General features: G+C 41.8%; 1 protein-coding gene across 2 annotated transcripts in view; it reads right to left on the bottom strand.

Annotated features, from left to right (window-relative positions):
* The window catches only part of CSTF3 (cleavage stimulation factor subunit 3), a 48149-nt gene that overhangs the window by 6043 nt on the left and 23184 nt on the right, over positions 1–18922 (bottom strand). Inside the window, exons 4-15 of one of the 2 annotated variants that reach the window (XM_059848322.1) lie at positions 9710–9742; positions 9234–9331; positions 7804–7870; positions 7673–7707; positions 7438–7564; positions 4926–5003; positions 4586–4748; positions 3980–4089; positions 3472–3588; positions 2274–2348; positions 960–1103; positions 759–861 (exon numbers count right to left, since the gene is read on the bottom strand). In XM_059848322.1, coding sequence (XP_059704305.1) covers positions 759–861; positions 960–1103; positions 2274–2348; positions 3472–3588; positions 3980–4089; positions 4586–4748; positions 4926–5003; positions 7438–7564; positions 7673–7707; positions 7804–7870; positions 9234–9331; positions 9710–9742 — 1150 coding nt within the window. The remainder of the gene's footprint in view (positions 1–758; positions 862–959; positions 1104–2273; positions 2349–3471; positions 3589–3979; positions 4090–4585; positions 4749–4925; positions 5004–7437; positions 7565–7672; positions 7708–7803; positions 7871–9233; positions 9332–9709; positions 9743–18922) is intronic. The other variant, XM_059848323.1, reaches the window with a different exon arrangement.

The raw sequence follows: 18922 nt of genomic DNA, 5'->3' as shown, positions 1-18922 counted from the left end.
TATAGAAAGGTATTGTCAATATTTACGTAGACTCTCAGTAACTTAGAGCAAAATTAAATATACTTTAACTTAGATAAAATCTCTCATTTTACAGCTCACAGGAGAAAAAACCCTCAAAATCTTTAAGCTCCCAGTGCCTGAAAAACCCAGGAACTGCAGTCTGACAGATGAATGAATGGTGCCTGGTGCTACAGAATCCACACAGCAGCTTGGGTTTCCTTTTTAAGAAGCCCATTCAGCCCCTGCCCCAGGGAATCCCAGCCAGAGCCCTGCCACCACCACCTCCACCTCCTGCCCGGGTCTCCCCAGCCCCTGTGCCCTGCTCTTTCCATTGCAGCTCCCCAGCACCTTGCAAGCATGACTGACATGCCCAGTACTGATTTTACATCCTGCTCATCTCATCTACTTGGGGAGAACGAGTTTAAATTCATCCTAGCCAGGGCCAGCTAATCCCTCACTCTGCTCATGCTGACTGTAAACTGCTTTAAATCTTTGGATTTAAATTCCTCAGTGTACTTCTCACTGTTCCCAGGAGATGCTGTAAAACTCCTGCACTGCCAGTGAGTGACAATTTGGAAAGTTCACTCTCCTCCCTTCAGCAGAATCAAGATTTAATGTCACCAGAATTCAGGAGCTTCAGTTCAGACACACCAGCAGGTTTTGTGTTCAGATTAACTGCTGAGCTTCATGAAGAATTTAGACACCAAGAACCTGGCCTGAGTAATGCTTCATTAGACCTCTCAAAGCTCAAAGCTTACCATTAAGGTGGGAAAGGTAGTCGATATATGCCAGTACATATTCTGGAATGTCCCCATATTTTTTCAGCCCTAGCTCAAAAATCTTAAAGGCCACAGACTTATCCTGCAAACATTGGGGGGGAAAAAAAAAAGTTATTAGCTTCAGTGAGCTGTGCAGCCTCCTGCCACTTGTTTAGGATCAGGGTGAGCACCTGTGGTTACCTTACTACAATAATACTCCATTAAAGCTGCAGTAACATAGACATGGTGGCGGGTCCGGGCATCCTCTCTCGCTTTCTTAAATATCGTCCTTCCGGATTTAATGCCTTCTGCTCGCCTTGCAAATTTCATGTACTGGATATAAACCTGAGGTGCACATTAATATTTAAATAGCATCAGTGCTAACAAAGAACACCAGCATATCATTAAGGTTTTTGCTATGTCTGAAGTAATCATGACTCACAAAATACAGCAGATGAATCCTAATAGAAACAAGGCTGTCTTGTGCCTCTGTGTTGTTTTGCTTTAAATACCGAGGCAAACCTTTTATAGATTTTTTTTTTTTTAAAATAAAAAACGGAATACACCTAAGACTGATCCCATGAAAAGACAGTAGGTAATACACAGATTTTTCAAGGAAGGGGAGGTAAGGAGATGAACGTCATTGACATTAGCTGGTGCCTTCAGAGAACTCAAGGCTTGTTGCAAAAATGATAACTTTCCAGTAAAGTTAAGACGTCCATAAAGCCAAGGAACAGCCAAAAGGCCTGATGAAGCATTTTACTGTACATGATACAATCCAAGATACAAATCCTCTTGCCTGCAAGTATTTATACCTGATCAAGGAAATAATGAACGTGCTACTTAATTCAACAGCCAATTTGTGATTTGCATTTCTTTGGGATTCAACCCTCCTTCACTCTGAATTAGGTCACGAATAGCAGCATTCCTTAGCAGGAGGAACTGGCACATGGTTTCCCATAAGATGTGCCTTTGGGAAGCATTAGGATGTGTCTCTAAAGAATGGCAAGTGTCAGTAAATGGATACCTCTCCTCTGACACTGACCTGTTGTTTAGTGTTAGGCTTCACACCTTCTTTTGCCCCCTTCATGCTTTGTTGTGTCTGTTTATAATAAACTAAATAACCTTTAGAGGGCAGGTTACAGCTGACACCACTTGTTCAGCACCACCACAGCTGGCACACGGACAGTGTTCACTGTGTCACTGCAGCAGAGGTACAGCAACACTCTGCTACCTATGTGGTGCATTGCAGATTTATTTGCAAACTACATGGCCACAGGATGCTTGTGAAATATTTTATATCTTTTATCTTCATTACTTGTTGTAATAGACTGCATAAAAGAGACAGAGGAGCAAAGTGCCTGTCCTGGCATATTTCAATGGATTAAAGATTGTAATTCTGCCACCTCAGTACTCCATCCCCATGACCCAAGGAGTCCTGCAAGTGCTGCCCCGCTCTGTGCATGCACTGGGTGCCAGTCCATGGGGATGTGGAGGCACTAAGGATGATCTTACCAGCGTGGGGTCGATGTCCTCGATGGCCAGGAGCCGGTTGTAGATGCTGTGCACTTTCTCGTACTTCATCCGGCTCTGGGGGAAGGCAAACACACACTGCTCACTAACTCCCTTCAGTTCACCTCCCAGAATGCAAAACTCAAGCTGAAGACAAAACCAGAATTTTCCTGTTCCCATTTTTCCCTGGCTGAACACTGTGTATGTCAGTCCCTTTACCCAGATGCATATTCTGTCTTGTGCAGACATTTTTTACTTCTCACTCTAATTTCCCACTAATGGTTACCTACATTCTTTTCAGGAGTCCCTGAAGTCTTTTTCTAATGTAGTAATGCTGCAGCAGAACTGCCATTGGAGGTGTTTGGCATACAAAGACTGCATCCTTTACCTCTGTCTAAAAGCAATGTGCAGATAGGTGGGAACACCATCCTCTCAACTCTCCAACCTACACATTTCCAACAGTCCATTCTGTTCCCTGCCAGCTGCAGCCCTCCAGGCTGTATTGTGCAGTCTTGAAAAACCAGGACACAGCATACAGGAGGCTGCACTGAAAACCAAGGAAGGATTTTTCTTTTAAAGGCAAAGGCTTCTTTTCCCCCCTCTGTTGTCCTGAAGTTCTTCCTGGAAAGATTCTTTCACGATAAAATAAGTGGGCAAACTATACCCCACAAAGGATTCCACACTCCACAACTGACCAGTGGGAAACAGCCTTTATTCCTGGTGGAATAAACACCACTGGGGCACTGCTCCTTGTGGAGGCTGCACAGTGAGGTGCTGGCCTGGGGAAAGAGATTTCTCCCGACAGTTGCAGCAAAGGTGGCTCCCATCTTCTGTCACAGCCAACAAAAACATCATCTTCCCAAGAATCAGACAGGAAAGGTGCCCTTGATGCCCATTTTAAAAGTGAAGAAGCTGATGCTCTGGGAGATGGAAATTTTTAAGCATTTCACCCTTATGATAATTTCAGAAATATAGTCAATATTGAAATGGAAAGACCGTGGATTTTCTTAGTTCATACTATGGGCTTTCCCTCTCCATTTTGTCAGCTCCATCTCAGAAACACTGAATGAGAATAAGGCTAGAAGAATCAGTAAATTAGTTCTACAGAACTTTGTGTACTCAGTATGTTTCAAATAAATGACAGCATTAATGAGAGATGTTATTTGGATTTTAATGTCAGTACATCACTATTTTTGCTCACCTCTTCATAATCTGCATATGCAAAATAAAGAAGCATATTCTTCTTTAATAAAGTGCTGATCGCTCTTTCATAAATATTAGCAGCCTCATCACTGAAAAGTTTAGCATTGTTCATGTCCTGTTATAAAATAAGTATAATAATATAATTGTTCAGCATCTGTGACAGCGAAGGCCAATTTATGGAATATTTTGTCTGTGTGACAAGCCCCAGTGAATTTCCATTCAGTGCTCCAACAAAGAGATAATCATCTCCCCAGTACTTAAGGAATCACAAAATCAGGCCCAAAAAATCCCCCAAACCTAAAACTGGCCAAGATTGAAACAATTGTTCACAATTCTTGTCGAAAATGCAGATGTTTTTATTTCTTAAAATTTTTAGTTTCCCCATATGAAAATTCTGAACACGCCACAACTATTTTCCACATCCCCCTCCTTGATTCTGAGGAAAAACTGAGAGTACACCATGTCAGAGCAAGGAAATAAGAGAAAGCCAGTGGCAAGCTGCTTACCCCTTTCTCAGCCAGCAGCTTGCTGGACTGCTCAAGGTACTGAGCTGCTTCATACCAGATGTCTGGGTGATGGCCCAGCACCAGGAGACACTGCTCATAGGCAAACATCACTGTGGGCAGAACACGAGAGAAACACTCCTTGGAAATGGTACCACCATTGTACAAGCCAAGTATGGAATGCAAAATTCATCAAATAAATCAGACAAGATCAACACTAATTGGTTTTGAATACAATGGTCACTGCTGCAGCTCTTTTATACTGCCAGGAGCTTCGTGAACCACAACCAGCAGTTAAACCTGCCTTGAACACAGAGGAACAAGCACAGCTCACTCAAAATCAGCCATAAAATGAGGCTGCAATCTACTGTTCCACTGTACCAGAGGTTCAGTGGCACACAACTATAGCACTGTCTCCCAAAATCCATTTCTTACTTTCAGAGTGGCTTTAGCAAAATGGAGATTGTTTTTTTATAAAAAAACCACCCACACAATTCAAGAAACTCCATCAACATCCACTCCAGCACAATCCCTGAACACCAAATCACACTGTGGCTTCTGCTGGAGCTGAGAAATACAATTCTCCACACCCTAGAGACATCTCATTACCTCTTTTTGTTATCAGAGTTTGATCTTCTGTTCGTAGAGGGTTGCTCTTTTCCCACTGGATGTACTTCTTCCACATGTCCACCTGCTGAGCCTCCTGGGGGGTGTTTTGTGGGGGCACGGAGGGAGCGTTGCGGTCCAGGCCCTTCATCACCGTCTCATATTCCTGAAACAGGAGCAAGGCTTTGAATTTAAACACATTGAACACTTACTTCAGGTTATGCTTCCTAAAACAAATGGAAATAATTTAGCACTAGTCTGTGCACACTTTGATGTAAGAACCAACTTTAATGCTGGTTTGTGGAGTTAAATAGAACAAAGAAAAGTCAACAGAAGGCTGTACCTTTGCCACTCGTCGTGCATTCATATAATCTCTACTCCTGTCCTCGATCATCTTCTTGGCTAAGTGAATATTGATGCCCTGGAGAAGGGTGAAAAAAGGAATTGGCAATGTGCAATTTCCCTTTGGACATACTGAATCTTATTTTATGCAGGAAAGAGTTTGAAAGGGGGTGCAAAAGTGAGCAAAGACAAAGTTATTTTAAGATACCAATCTCGAAAGATTTATTTCACCTAATAAATATATGGGCAAGAACTTATATCAGAGGATGAACTCACTACTAAAATTCAAGAGACTCAAAGCACCTCAGCTTACGTTTTATCACTTTCAAAAATACAATGAGCTTCACACGAACTGTTGTGGGTGAAGTGGGAAGAACATATTTGTGATTTACAATTTTGCTCTTAAATGACAGTCAGGGACAGTTCCCAGACTAAGAGCACACGAGCAATTTGATTTTCTGGTACAAGGAGTAGCAGGGATTGACCTCCAGGCTCAGAGCTCTGCCTTCTCCTCTGTTCCTGAAGTAACTGGCAGCTCTTAGAAGAAGTTCCATGCAACACACACCCTGCCTTTGTCAGCAGGGGTGTCAGCACTGCCTGACACCCTCCAGGACTGCACACAGGTCACACACGTGCAGAGGGCTCTGCTGTGCTGCCCTGCAAAAGCAGCAGGGTCTGGGGGCAGCCAGGCCCCAGGCACAGGGTCCTGGCAAGAACAAAACCTTGAAGAACTGCTCTTGGGCAGGAGAAGCAGCCACCCTTTGGCTGTGCCTGGGTGGATTTTGCTGTTGTGGTTGCCAGGACTGTGCAGAAGATGTGCACAGCTTTCAGTCCAAGTGCAAAGAGGCACCCGGGCTGGGAAGCAAAGGAAGCTTTGCCCTCACTGCAGAAGCAAAGGCTGTCTGGGATGGCAAACTGGGCCACGTGGCACACAAACCCAACAATGCCCCAGGTAACCCAGGACCAGGCTGAGGGTACAGCAGGACTCTCCCAGGATGCGCTCCCAGCTCAGGAGCTGTGCAGGTTTGTGAGTCAGATTGTCACTTTGTCACTGAGCCACGTCTCCCTGAAAGCTCTACCACTTTTGACCATTCAGTTAATTAAAGGCTGGTGACTGACAGGCTGGTATTGTTACCTGGTGGCTACAGCTGAGCTGAAGGAAAGCTCAAATTACAGCAAACGGCCATTACCTTTCCATACTGAGACCTGCATGAAGTCTGTGCTGTTGGGCTGCTGACATGGGCAATCAGCTCCCCCTCCAAGAGCCCTTCTGGTGAGGAGCAATTATTTCCCTTTGCCAGGACACCCGCGAGCTGCAGCCCTGTCCCTGAGGTCAGTGAAGCCACCACAGGACAGGGAGATCCCTGTGCCCCAGCAGAGCACTGGCCCTCAGCTCCCAGCAGCTCAAACAGCCTGAGGGAGCGCCAGGTGTCAGCCAGAGCTGCCTCAGCTGGGACCTGCACAGCTCTGAGCCATGGCTTGGCATCCTCCCCACGTACAAGGAGAGCAGGAGGAACCAGCAATGAGAGCCTTTGCTTGCTGGGTGGGAGGGGAAGGGGTGGTTCATGGGGAAGTTGTGTTGGGCATTTTCCTACACGGGAGAAGCTGTGTCCTGGGGACAGCAGTGGTGTCCCCAAACACCTATGGGGCAATGAGCTGCCATGGTGCACGCTTGGGCTGGGGATGCCTGGAGTTCTCCCACCCAGAGGTTCTCCCAGCAGCTAAGCACCACAGCCTTATAAACGTGAGAGGGCACCAAGCTCACAACTTGCACAATTAGCAACAAGGAAAGAGGAACTGGCCCTTCTTTGCTCTGCTCAGGGACCCACAGCAAGCACGCCTGTGCACAACCAGCAGGACCAGTGCTGTATGAGCATCACTGCTGGGCAGTGCTGAGCACCAGGGCAGCCACATCAGCTTTGCAGTCACACTGCTGCTGACTGGGGCTGCTTGGTCACCAGATGTGTTTAAAAATACACTCTAAAGGTGCAGCTACAAACTGGCCTGAAAGGGCAGAGAGCTGAGCTGAAGGCAGTGCGGGAGCAGACTCACCTGAAGGGGTGTTGGAATGGCTTCAGGTGGAGGATGGTGAGGAGCATTTTTAAGCACTGAGACCATGTAACTTAATGCTGTGGAGGAAGTCCAAACCATCCCAGCTGAATGCCATTTGACTCTAAGTGAAAGGAGGGCAGTGCCTCCTTGGGGACACCAGTCCTCACTGCCAGCTGAGCTGCTCCAGTGATGTCTCACTCATTTACCAGCAATTCCACTGGGCCAACTGGGAAACGGGACAGTCAAATGAATCTCATGGAGGGTCTTTGAAAGAAATTTAAAAATCACTCAGGACTGATTTTTTGCTACAGGAGCTGGTACATACTGCGCATAAAAAATGTGTTGATACTGCTGGTCACCTCTTTTATACACACATGTTCAGTGGATATGGCTTGAGCACCATATTTGATTACAGGATAATTACTTCTTTCTGAATGTCACAAAGAATCAGTTATTGTTACCTCTTCATATTTGTTATAATCTCTCCAGAGCTGCTCTATGTTTATCATGGGGTTGACACAACCACGCTGGTAAACCCTACGGACAGCTGTGATCCTCTGGTTTTCTGCATAAGATCCTACTGCTTCTCTAAACAGTGGGGAGAGAGAGCAAGGTCAGCTATGACAGGTCACAACTGGCAGGAACATCAGCATTGCATCAACTGAGCTTAAAAAAAGTGAATTTCCAGGTACTTACACGCCTTTCAAAAAATTGATGTAATCCACCCAGATCTAGGTGAGAAAAAATATTACATATGGTGAAACCAATGGTTAGCTGTACTTGTCATAAAGGTAGAAATAAAATGTGTTTTGATTAAGAAAACATACCTGGTATGACATGATTTCCATGCCAATCTTATCCAGAGCAAAATCATATGCCTGAGCCATTTTTTCTCTGAGGAAAAGAACCACAAAGACCATAAAGCAAGTGTTTAGTATTTTAAAAATTCTTTATTTAAGAGTATTCTTTTGTGCAGCAAGTTCTAACCAAACAGCAAGGAATCAGAAATATTCAACAGGTGAGAGCAAAAACTGGTATTCAGATAGCTTTAAATTCCTTATTCAGATTCTGTTGGGGTTTTGGTTGTTTGTTTTACTCAAGAATTATAAATTCACTGGTGGCAATCCAGCCTTTTAACAGCTCCCGGCCCACCCCAAGCCAGTGGAAATCCATGAAACTGAGAAGAAACCAACTGCTCTCCACATCCTCTCAGCTGACAGATTCACCCATGGGTTCGTATTTTTTCCCCTGAGAGTTCCCCAAACCTTTTTGTAACTCTCCAGGAGCCCCAAAAGGCTGGGACAATTAGGAGTAGCTCCCTTGTGTGGAAACTGCCCAGAATACTTCACACTATTTATTTTCCCCAAATTCCAAGTATTTTCCCTCAAATTTAAAATGTTTACAGAATTTCCTTGGTTAAGTTACAGTGAAAGCTCTTTTTTTCTCTCCCCAACTTTTCTCCTAGTTTCCTTTACTCAAACACACTTCAGTACCTTATTGCCTCCTTGACCACATTAACAGGAGAAACAGAGGAATGGCAAACTGAATAAACTGACACTTCTAAAACTGTTTCAAAACAGTCATGTAAAAATAAATTAAAATCCCTTGCTTATTTTCTTTGTTAATGCATTACTCATTTTGCCAGTTGTAGTGCAAAGAAATTATGGTGGGCTGGGGAAGAAACAGTTTACAGATGCTGGAAGTCACTGGTATTTTTTGAAACTCAACCCACAGGAGTATAAACAAGCAAAATGTAATAACTGAAAAGGGATGAAGATTAACATACCCCAAAATTCTGACACCCTAAATTTTATGACTTTTTCTTATGCCGTCCAAAAGTTCCTCTAATTCCTGAACTCTTTACTGCTACTGGTCTCAGCTGGAACCAGTGCTAACTTTTGTGGAGACTAAACAGGACATGGAGGGCAAGGACAAAGAAGAAGCAATGTGTTTCAGGTGTTTCAGGTTTTTGGCTTAAGCACCAATCCCATCTGCAGGGAACTGGCATTGCTACACCAGCTCCTCCACTGCTCTTATCCCATCCTGTTAGAGGAATCCAGACTAAGGAACCAGTTTTACCCAGCAAGCTCAATTAAAGAGACTTGAAGGTTTTCTAAATGCAAGTTACACATTAACCCCCCCAACAGAAAATCCCCAGACAGATTTGTCACCCAGGTTCTTCCCCATCCCCTGGTCAAAAATCAAGAAGAGATCCACCATAAAACTAGAATAATTCAGAGCAACTCTGGGAACTTACTTGTAACTAGGTAGCTTCCCCTTGGTTTCTCGTACATAGGAAAGGTAACATTTCCATAAATCAATGTGTAAAACCTTCATAAGGCAGCGCTGAAATAACTGTGCAATACAGCAAGAAGATGTGATCAGGATTCCAGACACAGAAATTCGGTTTCTACTTTTAAAGCTATACAAAATGAATTTAAATAGCCCTTCTAATTATGATGGAGATTTATAAGGAAGGAGAAGTTAAACTACTCATTCTTTTATTTAAAGCATCTCCATTCTATGCAAGGGAACTGGAGAGAATTAAGCAGAGGAATCCCCCTGCACATTTCACTGATTAGAGTTTGGCAGCAACAAGTCAACTTTAGTGCTACTTTTTATCTGTGTTTCACATTCAATGACAGCTACAGAGTTTTTTCAGTCTGATTTAGCCCAATCACCAGGTACTTGTTCTTACTATAGAGATATATTACATATATTAATATGACTCACCTTTTCCACCTTGTCATAATTTTTTGCTTTAATCTACAGGGAAGCAGAAAAAAAACAAATCACTTAAGAAACTATTTCAGAATAGTAGGAATATATTCTTCATACAGTACTATAGCATTCCAGTTTGTACTTTGTCTGCCTAAACTAAATACACCGAAACACCACATAATGTTGAAAAATATAATTAGACATACAGAAGTCATGTACTTTGCTGCAAAATTAGCAGATTTTTTATTTTTATTTTTAATTCTTCAATTCCAAAATGTAGGTACCAGTAGGCAAATTTGCTTTCTGGTTTGAACACACAGACTTAGCCTTTTATTTCAAGGAACCTGATGCATTCACTGCAGATATGGATGTAGAGCTTCTAGACCAAGATTTAGTAAAGGGTAAAATACTTATGTACAAAACTACGAGGCTAATAAATGTATTATACTTGAATATTCATTTCTCAAGCTGCACTTTGCTCCAATCTGCTGATGCTGAATAAGGGAATAATACCCCTGGAGAACCTGTTCTTCCCAGCCCCTGTGCTCCCTGGGAGGAGGGAGCAAAGCCCACTCACATGCCAGCAGCACTTTCATTCATTCAGACACACACCACAAGGGCAGGGGGTGAAATTCAGACCCCAGCTCACAGGCTGCCTTTCAGACAGGACAAAGGAAAGCACAAGACTGATGAGGAGGGCACAGTGGCATCCTGCATGGATTTGTTAGCTCCAGCTATGGAAGCAGGCTAGGCAATCTCTACAGACACACCCTAATGACACAAGAAAAATCAACAACACCCTTAAAAGAGGCCTTGAAATGAAGTGCCTTGAATGAAATAAGCATTTGTTATGCTGCGTTGCATTTTTGTAAAGCATCAAACTCCCCTTTTAAATCTCACTGCTCTTTGTTCACTTCGAGGATTCCCAGCCTTTATTGTGGTGTGAAACACAAGCACCTCTGAATCTCCCCGAGGAGCACAGTGTAGCAAACAGCACCCTTTGCACCAGGGGTTCATGATTTCAGTTTATAGCATTCCCCCTCTAGAGCACAGCAGGATTTTTAATGGATGCATCAGGAGACTGGGACTGCAAGAGATCTAAAATAAGTACACCCCGCCTCTGCTTCCCTGAGTGTCTCGACTGCTGCAACACCCAGGACTGAGAGGATTCAAAGAGCCATCCCCATCTCTCTCACTCCCCAAAAAAGATCAGTGAAAAAGGAGAGAACTGAAAAAATACTGAAAAAAACCTTTATTGGCACACAAGGCAGACTGGACCCTTGTGTCTGTACCATACTTGAACTGGAGTACTATCCCACCCAGGCTGAAAGAATTCCACACAATCCAGGATGGCAGGAAAGTAAACCTAATTGTGTCTTGCAAAGATTTAAAAAAAAAAAAAAAAATTAAAAAAAAAGACATTTTTACTTCATCCTTCTTCCCTGACTCCCTAAAATCTCTGCTATCCTTGGCTGAGTGAAAAAGAACACATGAATCTTGGGTTCTGTGCCTTAGCACACAGGACAGCTGCTTGCACCTTCTTTCCCTTGTACTTAACTCAAGTTAAACCTTCAACAAGATAGGAGGATTAATTATCTTTTTTAAACAGAGTGAGCTAGGAGATGGTATGAATTCTTTTGTGAAAATTAAATAATTAATTCGTGGCTCTGCCACTGACGAAAGGCATCACTCTCTGGTTATTCAGTAACAAGTTGAAAAATAATTTTTAAGAGCTCAGAAGGAAAAGCTGTAAGCAGACAGGGCAAAAAAGGGTTTGCCTGCCAGGTGCAGCCAGGAAAACAGTGTCAGCAAGTTTAGTAGCTCCTGGCACCACTGTCACCAGGCAACATCAAAGGATGGAGCACAAGGAATACATATCAATTAGACTGCTTGCACTTCCCAGGACCAAAGACCTTGAAAAGAAAACTACTTTGCTAAGAAAAGGAGGTATATTCTTTATTTGCATGGGTTATGACTCAAAGCAAAATGTTTGCTATGTGATTACCATATATATGAAAAGCTGCTGACCACATCTGGACTTCAAGTCAGCGTTCTGTCTTTGTTATATGCACACAAGGGGTTTGGTATCTAAAAATTCAGAAACCATGGTACCAGTGAAGTTAGGAGGCTGGCAAGCAGGATTTAAGAAGAAAAGCAAAGCAATATTGGCCAAAGCTTACTGGATCTCTCAATGGAAAAGTGTTTCTCTCAATGGAAGAGGTTTTACAGTGACTCCTGTGAGCCAGAGAGAAGTTTGATAAGAGGAGCCGTGCTTACCCCTGAAAGAATTTCCTACCAAGGTCATTGACATAGAAACCAAGAAAGAAAGAAGGATAAATAAGAGAACCTGCAACTGCATATTCCAATGAGCACTTTGTCTTTCCTGACCTATGAATAAACTGTAAACTCAGGAGTTTTGTAAGAATGTGTAAAAAGCATTCATGCTACAATAAAAAGAGGTTTGAAGCCTTCTGAAAATGGACTATGTGGCTTTGTATTGTGACTGTCTCAACTAGGACAGAAAAGCATCTCTCCTGCAGGAATCTGCATTTCTTGGCTCACCACTCCCATGCAAACAGCCCTGCAGCCCTGGCTCAGGGAAAGCCCAGCACCACCCCCAGCAGGGACCCATCACACATTTACTGGTTCTCCTATGACAGACACTGCAAGAGGCACTGATGAGATGTGGGAAAGCATTAAAGAACTGACATTAATACTGTGATTTTGTCCTTAAAAGACAAACTGTAAAGACATTTACAGCAGCTTCTCCTGCGGTTTCTAAGGCTGCCAGGATTCCTATCCTGACTGCTTTAATTCAAGGGGCAGGTCTAACCCTCACAAGCTGACACCAAGGAGTGGCTCCACCACAAATCCATCTCCTACTCAATGAGATGAGGGATATCCTCATTCCAAGGTAAAATCCATGTAATGAGTGTCTCCCCTCCATCCTTGAGGACTACACACCACCACCCAGTCTGACCAGCTATGCTTGGACATTCCTGTAGCAAAACACACCTGAACCTGCCCTCCTCTGCCCCTGACAAGGAGAAATTCCACCTGCTTTGCTAGAAGAGTAACTTTAGATTTGATGCTCCAATAAGAAATTTCAGTCACTACTGTATCATCTTTGTACAAGATGAATTTGTAACATAAGCCAAATTTCTTCCCAGAATACACAATGTAATTCCCTATAACAAGCTTCACAAGCATTGAAGGGCAAAACTTAATCCATAAATTACACAGCACTTCATCCTTTTAAACACACTTTTACAAGCCACATGAATCATTTATGATTATGCAAGGCAAGTGATTTTACTAATCTAGAGACTTAATACTAGTTCTAGTTGTCTGGCAACATGCAACACAAGTCTAAAAAGCATCCCTGTTTTATTTTAACCTCTTCAGCTTTCCATCAAGCTCCTAAGGAAGCACAGTTAGTATATGATAATTAAGGACCAGCATGGTTTCATTTATTTCTATATCCCAACTCCATTTTATTTCTAGCAATTGTTACTTTACAGAGGAAAAAAATATTTTCTCCAGCAGAAAATTTGATGTTCCCTTATTCACTCCCTGCAGCTCTTCCCGTGGTGAGGTAGATCCTCTTGCTTTTTTTGCTGCTCCCACTGCCCCTGCACTACTCTCCAAGGTTTTTTAGAGTTTTGTTGGACCTGAAGAGAAACACTGCACCCCTGAGAGTGCAGCAGCTGATGAGAGACAAACTGGGAGAGAAGAAACACCACAGCTACACAGGTGTTACCTTTTTGAGGATTTTCCTAAAATCTGGTTTTGTTACAAACACTAAAAGGAATGCACCATCCTTATTGTTTGGGTTTTTTAAAAAAGTACACAAAATCTGTTTCACAGTATACAAAATTACAACCAGAGTCTAAAAATAAGTATTTGGAAATATTGCTTTTGTTTGTTAACTGAAGGGAACTCATTGTGAAAGACCTATATTCATTGACAGTTACACGACTGGTGTTAGATATATAAAATTAACATTTTAAAAATAAGATCAGACTACACAAAATTTATCACCACTGAATCAATTTGTGCTGACCATTTGCTTTTTTTGGTTTTTTACATCTTGATTGTTAGGGTGAAATAACTCCCCACTGTCAAGCACAGTGCATTTTTGGGTCTCCAGCAGTACAGAACTGTGGGTGTAACAAAATACATCCACATTTCTCTATTTCCAAAGTACAGGCTAAGAACCACAGCAGTTCAAACTGTTCAGACCACCTCAAAGGAGTGGCATTTGAAAGGATGGAGATGCTAATTCTCTGTTCTACCTTCAGCACATTCAGCCTTTTGCTTTTTGCTGAGGCTCCCAGTCAGTGACTAATTGTGGGAGCACTTAAGGTGACAAACTCCTTTTGCTCCAGCTCAGGGAACAACAATGGCCTTTGCAAACAGCAACCCAAGCTCTGCTCAGGCACATGAAATGCAGAAAAAAGGCAGGGCTTGCACTGCACTTCCCTGTGGTCATTAAGTCAAGGAAACTGGACTATCACTGTCTAAAGAACTGGATGCAAAACTTATTTTATGTATGCTGAACAAAGCATACATTTCATTTGTGCCAGATATTCCAATTCCTTTCTTTAAAAGCATTAGAATGTGATTGCAGATGCAATTTCTGTAAGATATTGTTTTGCTACAATTTGTACCAGATAAGGCTTGAATTATTAGGTATTTCTGCTGTCTTCATTCAGAGTTTTAATATTCCCTGGGAAAATACAGCTTTTATCTTGCTATTAGTAAAGTCTGCAAGGAAGAGCTAGAGTACACTGAACGTGGAAAACTCATTTTCTCAAAAGGCAGCAAGATGAGATTCTACATATTTTCATTCAGAACTGTAATTTTTCACATTCACCTGCTTATATGTTTCAGTTTCAAAGTCTGCCATTAAAGTTCCTTAAAATTTTTCTAAATTAAATGCTTCCAACAACTATTTACAAGGACTATTTCTAGAGCTTCCAGAACCATGGCATCAAAATTTAAAAATCATGTTGTTTCCACTAGATATAGCACATGAAAACCAGGATTCACTCCCAGCTGCCAAAAAACCCCATCTGTAATGCAGAGGGGGGAAAATCCCCACTACTTTGCAATCTGCTTCTAAGGAAACCTAAGAACTGGATATTTCAGTGAGAACCTACCCTGGTCACCCAGTCCAACTTCAGGGCTGACAAGAGGCTCGAGGATGTTCTTAAGGGCTAAATGACACTTAAATGTAATTTGCATGTCCAAATGACACTTAAACCCCAGCAGGCTCTGGGCACTGGCCACCTCTCTGGGAAGCCTGTCCCAGTGTTCCACCAGCTCCCTGATCCCCATCATCCTAGAGCTGTCCCATACACTATATTTATAGTTAGGTACACTTTCAATTTGCTCACACTATTTAAGAATAAAAAACATTACAGTATCTGAGAATATTGGCTCTGCTAATGAAGCAAAGCTGCAGTTCTGTAAATCCAATTACCAGTTCATATCCTGCACACAAAAATAGCTGAACAGGCACTTACTGAACAGATAGTGAGAAAGCTGACTTTTAATAGCAAAATTCTGAGCCACATTACCATTTTCAACAGAAAAAAAGTGGTCATGACTACAGGAAAAATGATAATTAGGAAATTAAGGGCAGCAATTTTCATAGGGGGCTAAGTGGCAGCAGGAAATGGGGACAGGGCAGTGGCAGAGACAGAGCCACTGCATGAATGGTCAGTAATATGTAAGACTGCTCCTCACTATCTTGAAAATTCTCATTACAGCTTCATCACCCCAAGCCTTTAATAAAATCTGCAACAGCCTTGAGAAACAATTAACCACAGCATATCAAATTAACACACTCTGCCAACATCTCTCCTCTCAGAGGCAGCAGCTTGGAGAATCTCTGCCTGAACATCTCCCTCACTGACTAACTGCAAAAATTAGACTGAAGACTTGAAAAGGCTTTTTCTGAAACTGCAAACATAAACTAGATTGATCTGGAAGTCTGGGACAGAAAGGAATCCAGGGGTCTGAGGGGGGTGAGGGAGCAGCCCAGAGCAGAAGGCTTTGGAAAAGGGTGCAAAGGAAGAACTTGTGAAATGCCCCTCTGCAGACAGAGCAACATTCCCCAGTTTAAGTGTCATTCTTAATTAGAAAAACGATGTAAACAAATAATTACAAACTAAAAAAAACCTGCAAGTGGAAGATGTCATTTTGTTTAATCTATTAGACTGAAAGACCCAGTACCTTTAATTTTCAGATGCATCAGGAAAGGAGTCAATCCATACAAATACTTGAATAGAAAATGCTTAGGTATGAGCAAACTGCATTCCAGAAGTGCAGGAATACAAGGCCTGAGGATATGGACAGCCTATTTGTTACTTACAGCAAACATTGATCTAGAAGTGATGAAGGATTAATGCACTGCAGTAAATAAACTTTGCTACTAATAATATAGTTTGGAATAGAAAAGAACTACCTATCTATCTAATTCCTAAAGAGCTACTCCAGTGTAAAGGGCAAATGCTTCACTAACAAATAAGAGCTCAGAGACAGAGCTACTAAAACTAGCAATTGTACTTTGGTTTACACCTTAGTGCAATTTGATTAATTTTCCATTAAACAGAACATTAGAAATAGAAATAGGAATTTGTCTACTTCTATTAAACAGACAAATCTGCAGGAGTAGCATCTGCCCCTAGCCCCTTACAAAAACTGCTGGCCTCTTGGTCCTGCAGGGAGGGCCTTCCTTCATGGTAATATTTTGAAAAGAATGCATAATTTTCAGGCACCACTCTCAAGAGACTAGACAGAGGGTGTACAGAGAAATATTTATTTATAGGCTGCCTTAAAAAAAAAATGCAGTGACAAAACTCTTCAGTGATAATTTTCTGGTTGGAGAATGACTGCAATCACTGATTCACTCCCTACTTCATTTATTTCAGACATCAAATCTCTTTTGTTTTTAAGCTGATTATAAAAAAGAAGCAATTTCTCATGTGTCTTTTCTCTTTCTTCCTATCTACAACATCTTACTGTTATCTCTTCTCATTTTGGAATTTTACTTTCTTTCCAGAACACACTTTCATTAAAAAGCCCCAAACACACCCCCCACCCCAACTGGGAGTTGTTTAAACACCAAACCCATCTGTTATTACTTGCACTGCTGTTCTTCCTGACTAACTGAGCCCCAGTACTGCAAACACCTCTCACAGATTAGGAGTGAGGTGAAGCTGCAAAAACAGCCCTTTTAAGTCATGATGAAAAGCACACTCTATGCTCTTCCAAACAAAAAGACAATGTCACTTCTCTTTTATTTTAGCACCCTACAGCTCTGACATTTCTGCCCAGAAACTGGGGGTGAAGAAGAGAACTGCTCCATGTCTAAGTTTTCTTTTCCTGTGAGTCTGCTGCACTGGCTGCTCTTTGATGAAGCTCCCAGATATACAGCTCACATCAGCACTGCCAGCTTTTTTCCCTTGCTCTGTTTCTACCCACTCTTTAATATGTTCTCCAACTCAGGAAAACCATTCCCTTTTTTATTTAGGCAATCTGCCCATTATGAAATGGAATGTAATATTAGCTGTATGAAGTAATTTACAAATGCTAAGCACCCACTACATTCTAGCCAGATTCTACTTCATACCCAGATTCTCAATCTCATTTTAATGAAAAGTCAATTTTCAATATGCCCTGTGGCTTGTAATTTCCTCTTCAATTTCACACTCCCTTTAAGCCACAGGGGAAAACACCACCCCACATTCACAGCCCTGCAAACTTGCTTCCTTCCCAACTTAGGCATTTTGGTTTTTCCTGTGTGCTTTAGTTCACTTCTGCTGCTCACCCCTTTCTCAAGGTCTCTTGTACTTTACAGAAGCAGTGGGATGTTCTAGGATGTGTTTTTGGACAGCTAACATCCCCAGATCCTTTGCACTTCTTAGGAAGTATGCAAAGCAGCAGTGATTCTCCTCCTAGAATTCATTTTTTATCATTTAACTGTCATATTATAGGACTCAAAAGCACATCTAGCACCCATGGATTGCACAATAATCTCTATCTAACATGACAAAATGCAATGAGATAAATTAAAGATTTGCAGTCTCAGCTGTTGGCCAGATCACTGAAGTTTAAAAGTTTCATTCAGAGGGAAGCCTAAAGCCAAGGTATTTGGCCCACCTCATGGGGCTACAGATCCCTAATTTGTAAAATCAGACAAATTACACCATTTGTCTACTTCAATTGCTTCTCAAAAGAGAACAGTCCCTCAGCAGGGCCCACTGCAATTGAACACAGGCACTCCTCTAATGCTTTTTGCAGCTGATTTAATGAGATAATAGGCACCAGTGCCTGTTATCTGAGGAGCACAGACCCACTGCAGTCTGCCAGTGCCACCAGACAGGCTCTACCCCAAGAGAGCTGGAATAATAATAATGGAATAATAATAATAATAAGCACCCACTATGTTCTAGCCAGATTCTACTTCATACCCAGATTCTCAATCTCATTTTAATAAAAAGTCAATTTTCATAATAATTTAATCCAAGTTGGATAATAATCCAAGCTGGAAATTCCTTGCTACAATCAGACCTAAAAGCAAGGCAGGGATGATATCACTGCAACAGATTACATGGAATAAAGGGTGTGTGAGGCATCACTACCTAGGGGAAAAAAGCCAGTTGTTCCCCTCACACCTTACAAGGCTGTGACCCAAGACGTAATTTATTAAGACTCTTAATTTGAAATCATTGTGTTTTCTCATGTCTATAGTGTTCATTACAGTAATGTACAGCTATTTAAAAAAATCATTCCTGCTTTCATTCTGCTATACTCAAACTCTTTAAGAAAGTGGCAGTTTACTATGTCATTTGAGATTCTAGCTGGGAAAATGGGGTATTTTAGGGGGCACAGAGTTCCCCATTAGGTTAATAGTTTTCTAATTTCTCACTGTACTCATCACATGCCGACAGCTTTGACACATTCTTTTCAGATGAAAAGGGTTTGCATAAAAGGGCAGAAAGGAGTAAGTTTGATAAGCATATTTTTTTCCAAACTGTCAATTATAGTATTTCAGACAATCTGTTTTAGTAAAATATGGCTATCAAATAATAATAATAATTTTTATGGAAGAAATCTCTGTTCATTCACCAAGCATATGTTAAAAGTACACCTGAGCAATTTACAATTTCAAAGAGATCTTACTTCTTAAAGAGATTCTAGAATATAAAACTTTTA

Source organism: Haemorhous mexicanus, chromosome 6 (assembly GCF_027477595.1).
Source record: "Haemorhous mexicanus isolate bHaeMex1 chromosome 6, bHaeMex1.pri, whole genome shotgun sequence".
Lineage (NCBI taxonomy): Eukaryota > Metazoa > Chordata > Aves > Passeriformes > Fringillidae > Haemorhous > Haemorhous mexicanus.
The sequence above is the reverse complement of the archived record's forward strand: the minus strand, read 5'-3'. Positions and strand labels throughout refer to the sequence as shown.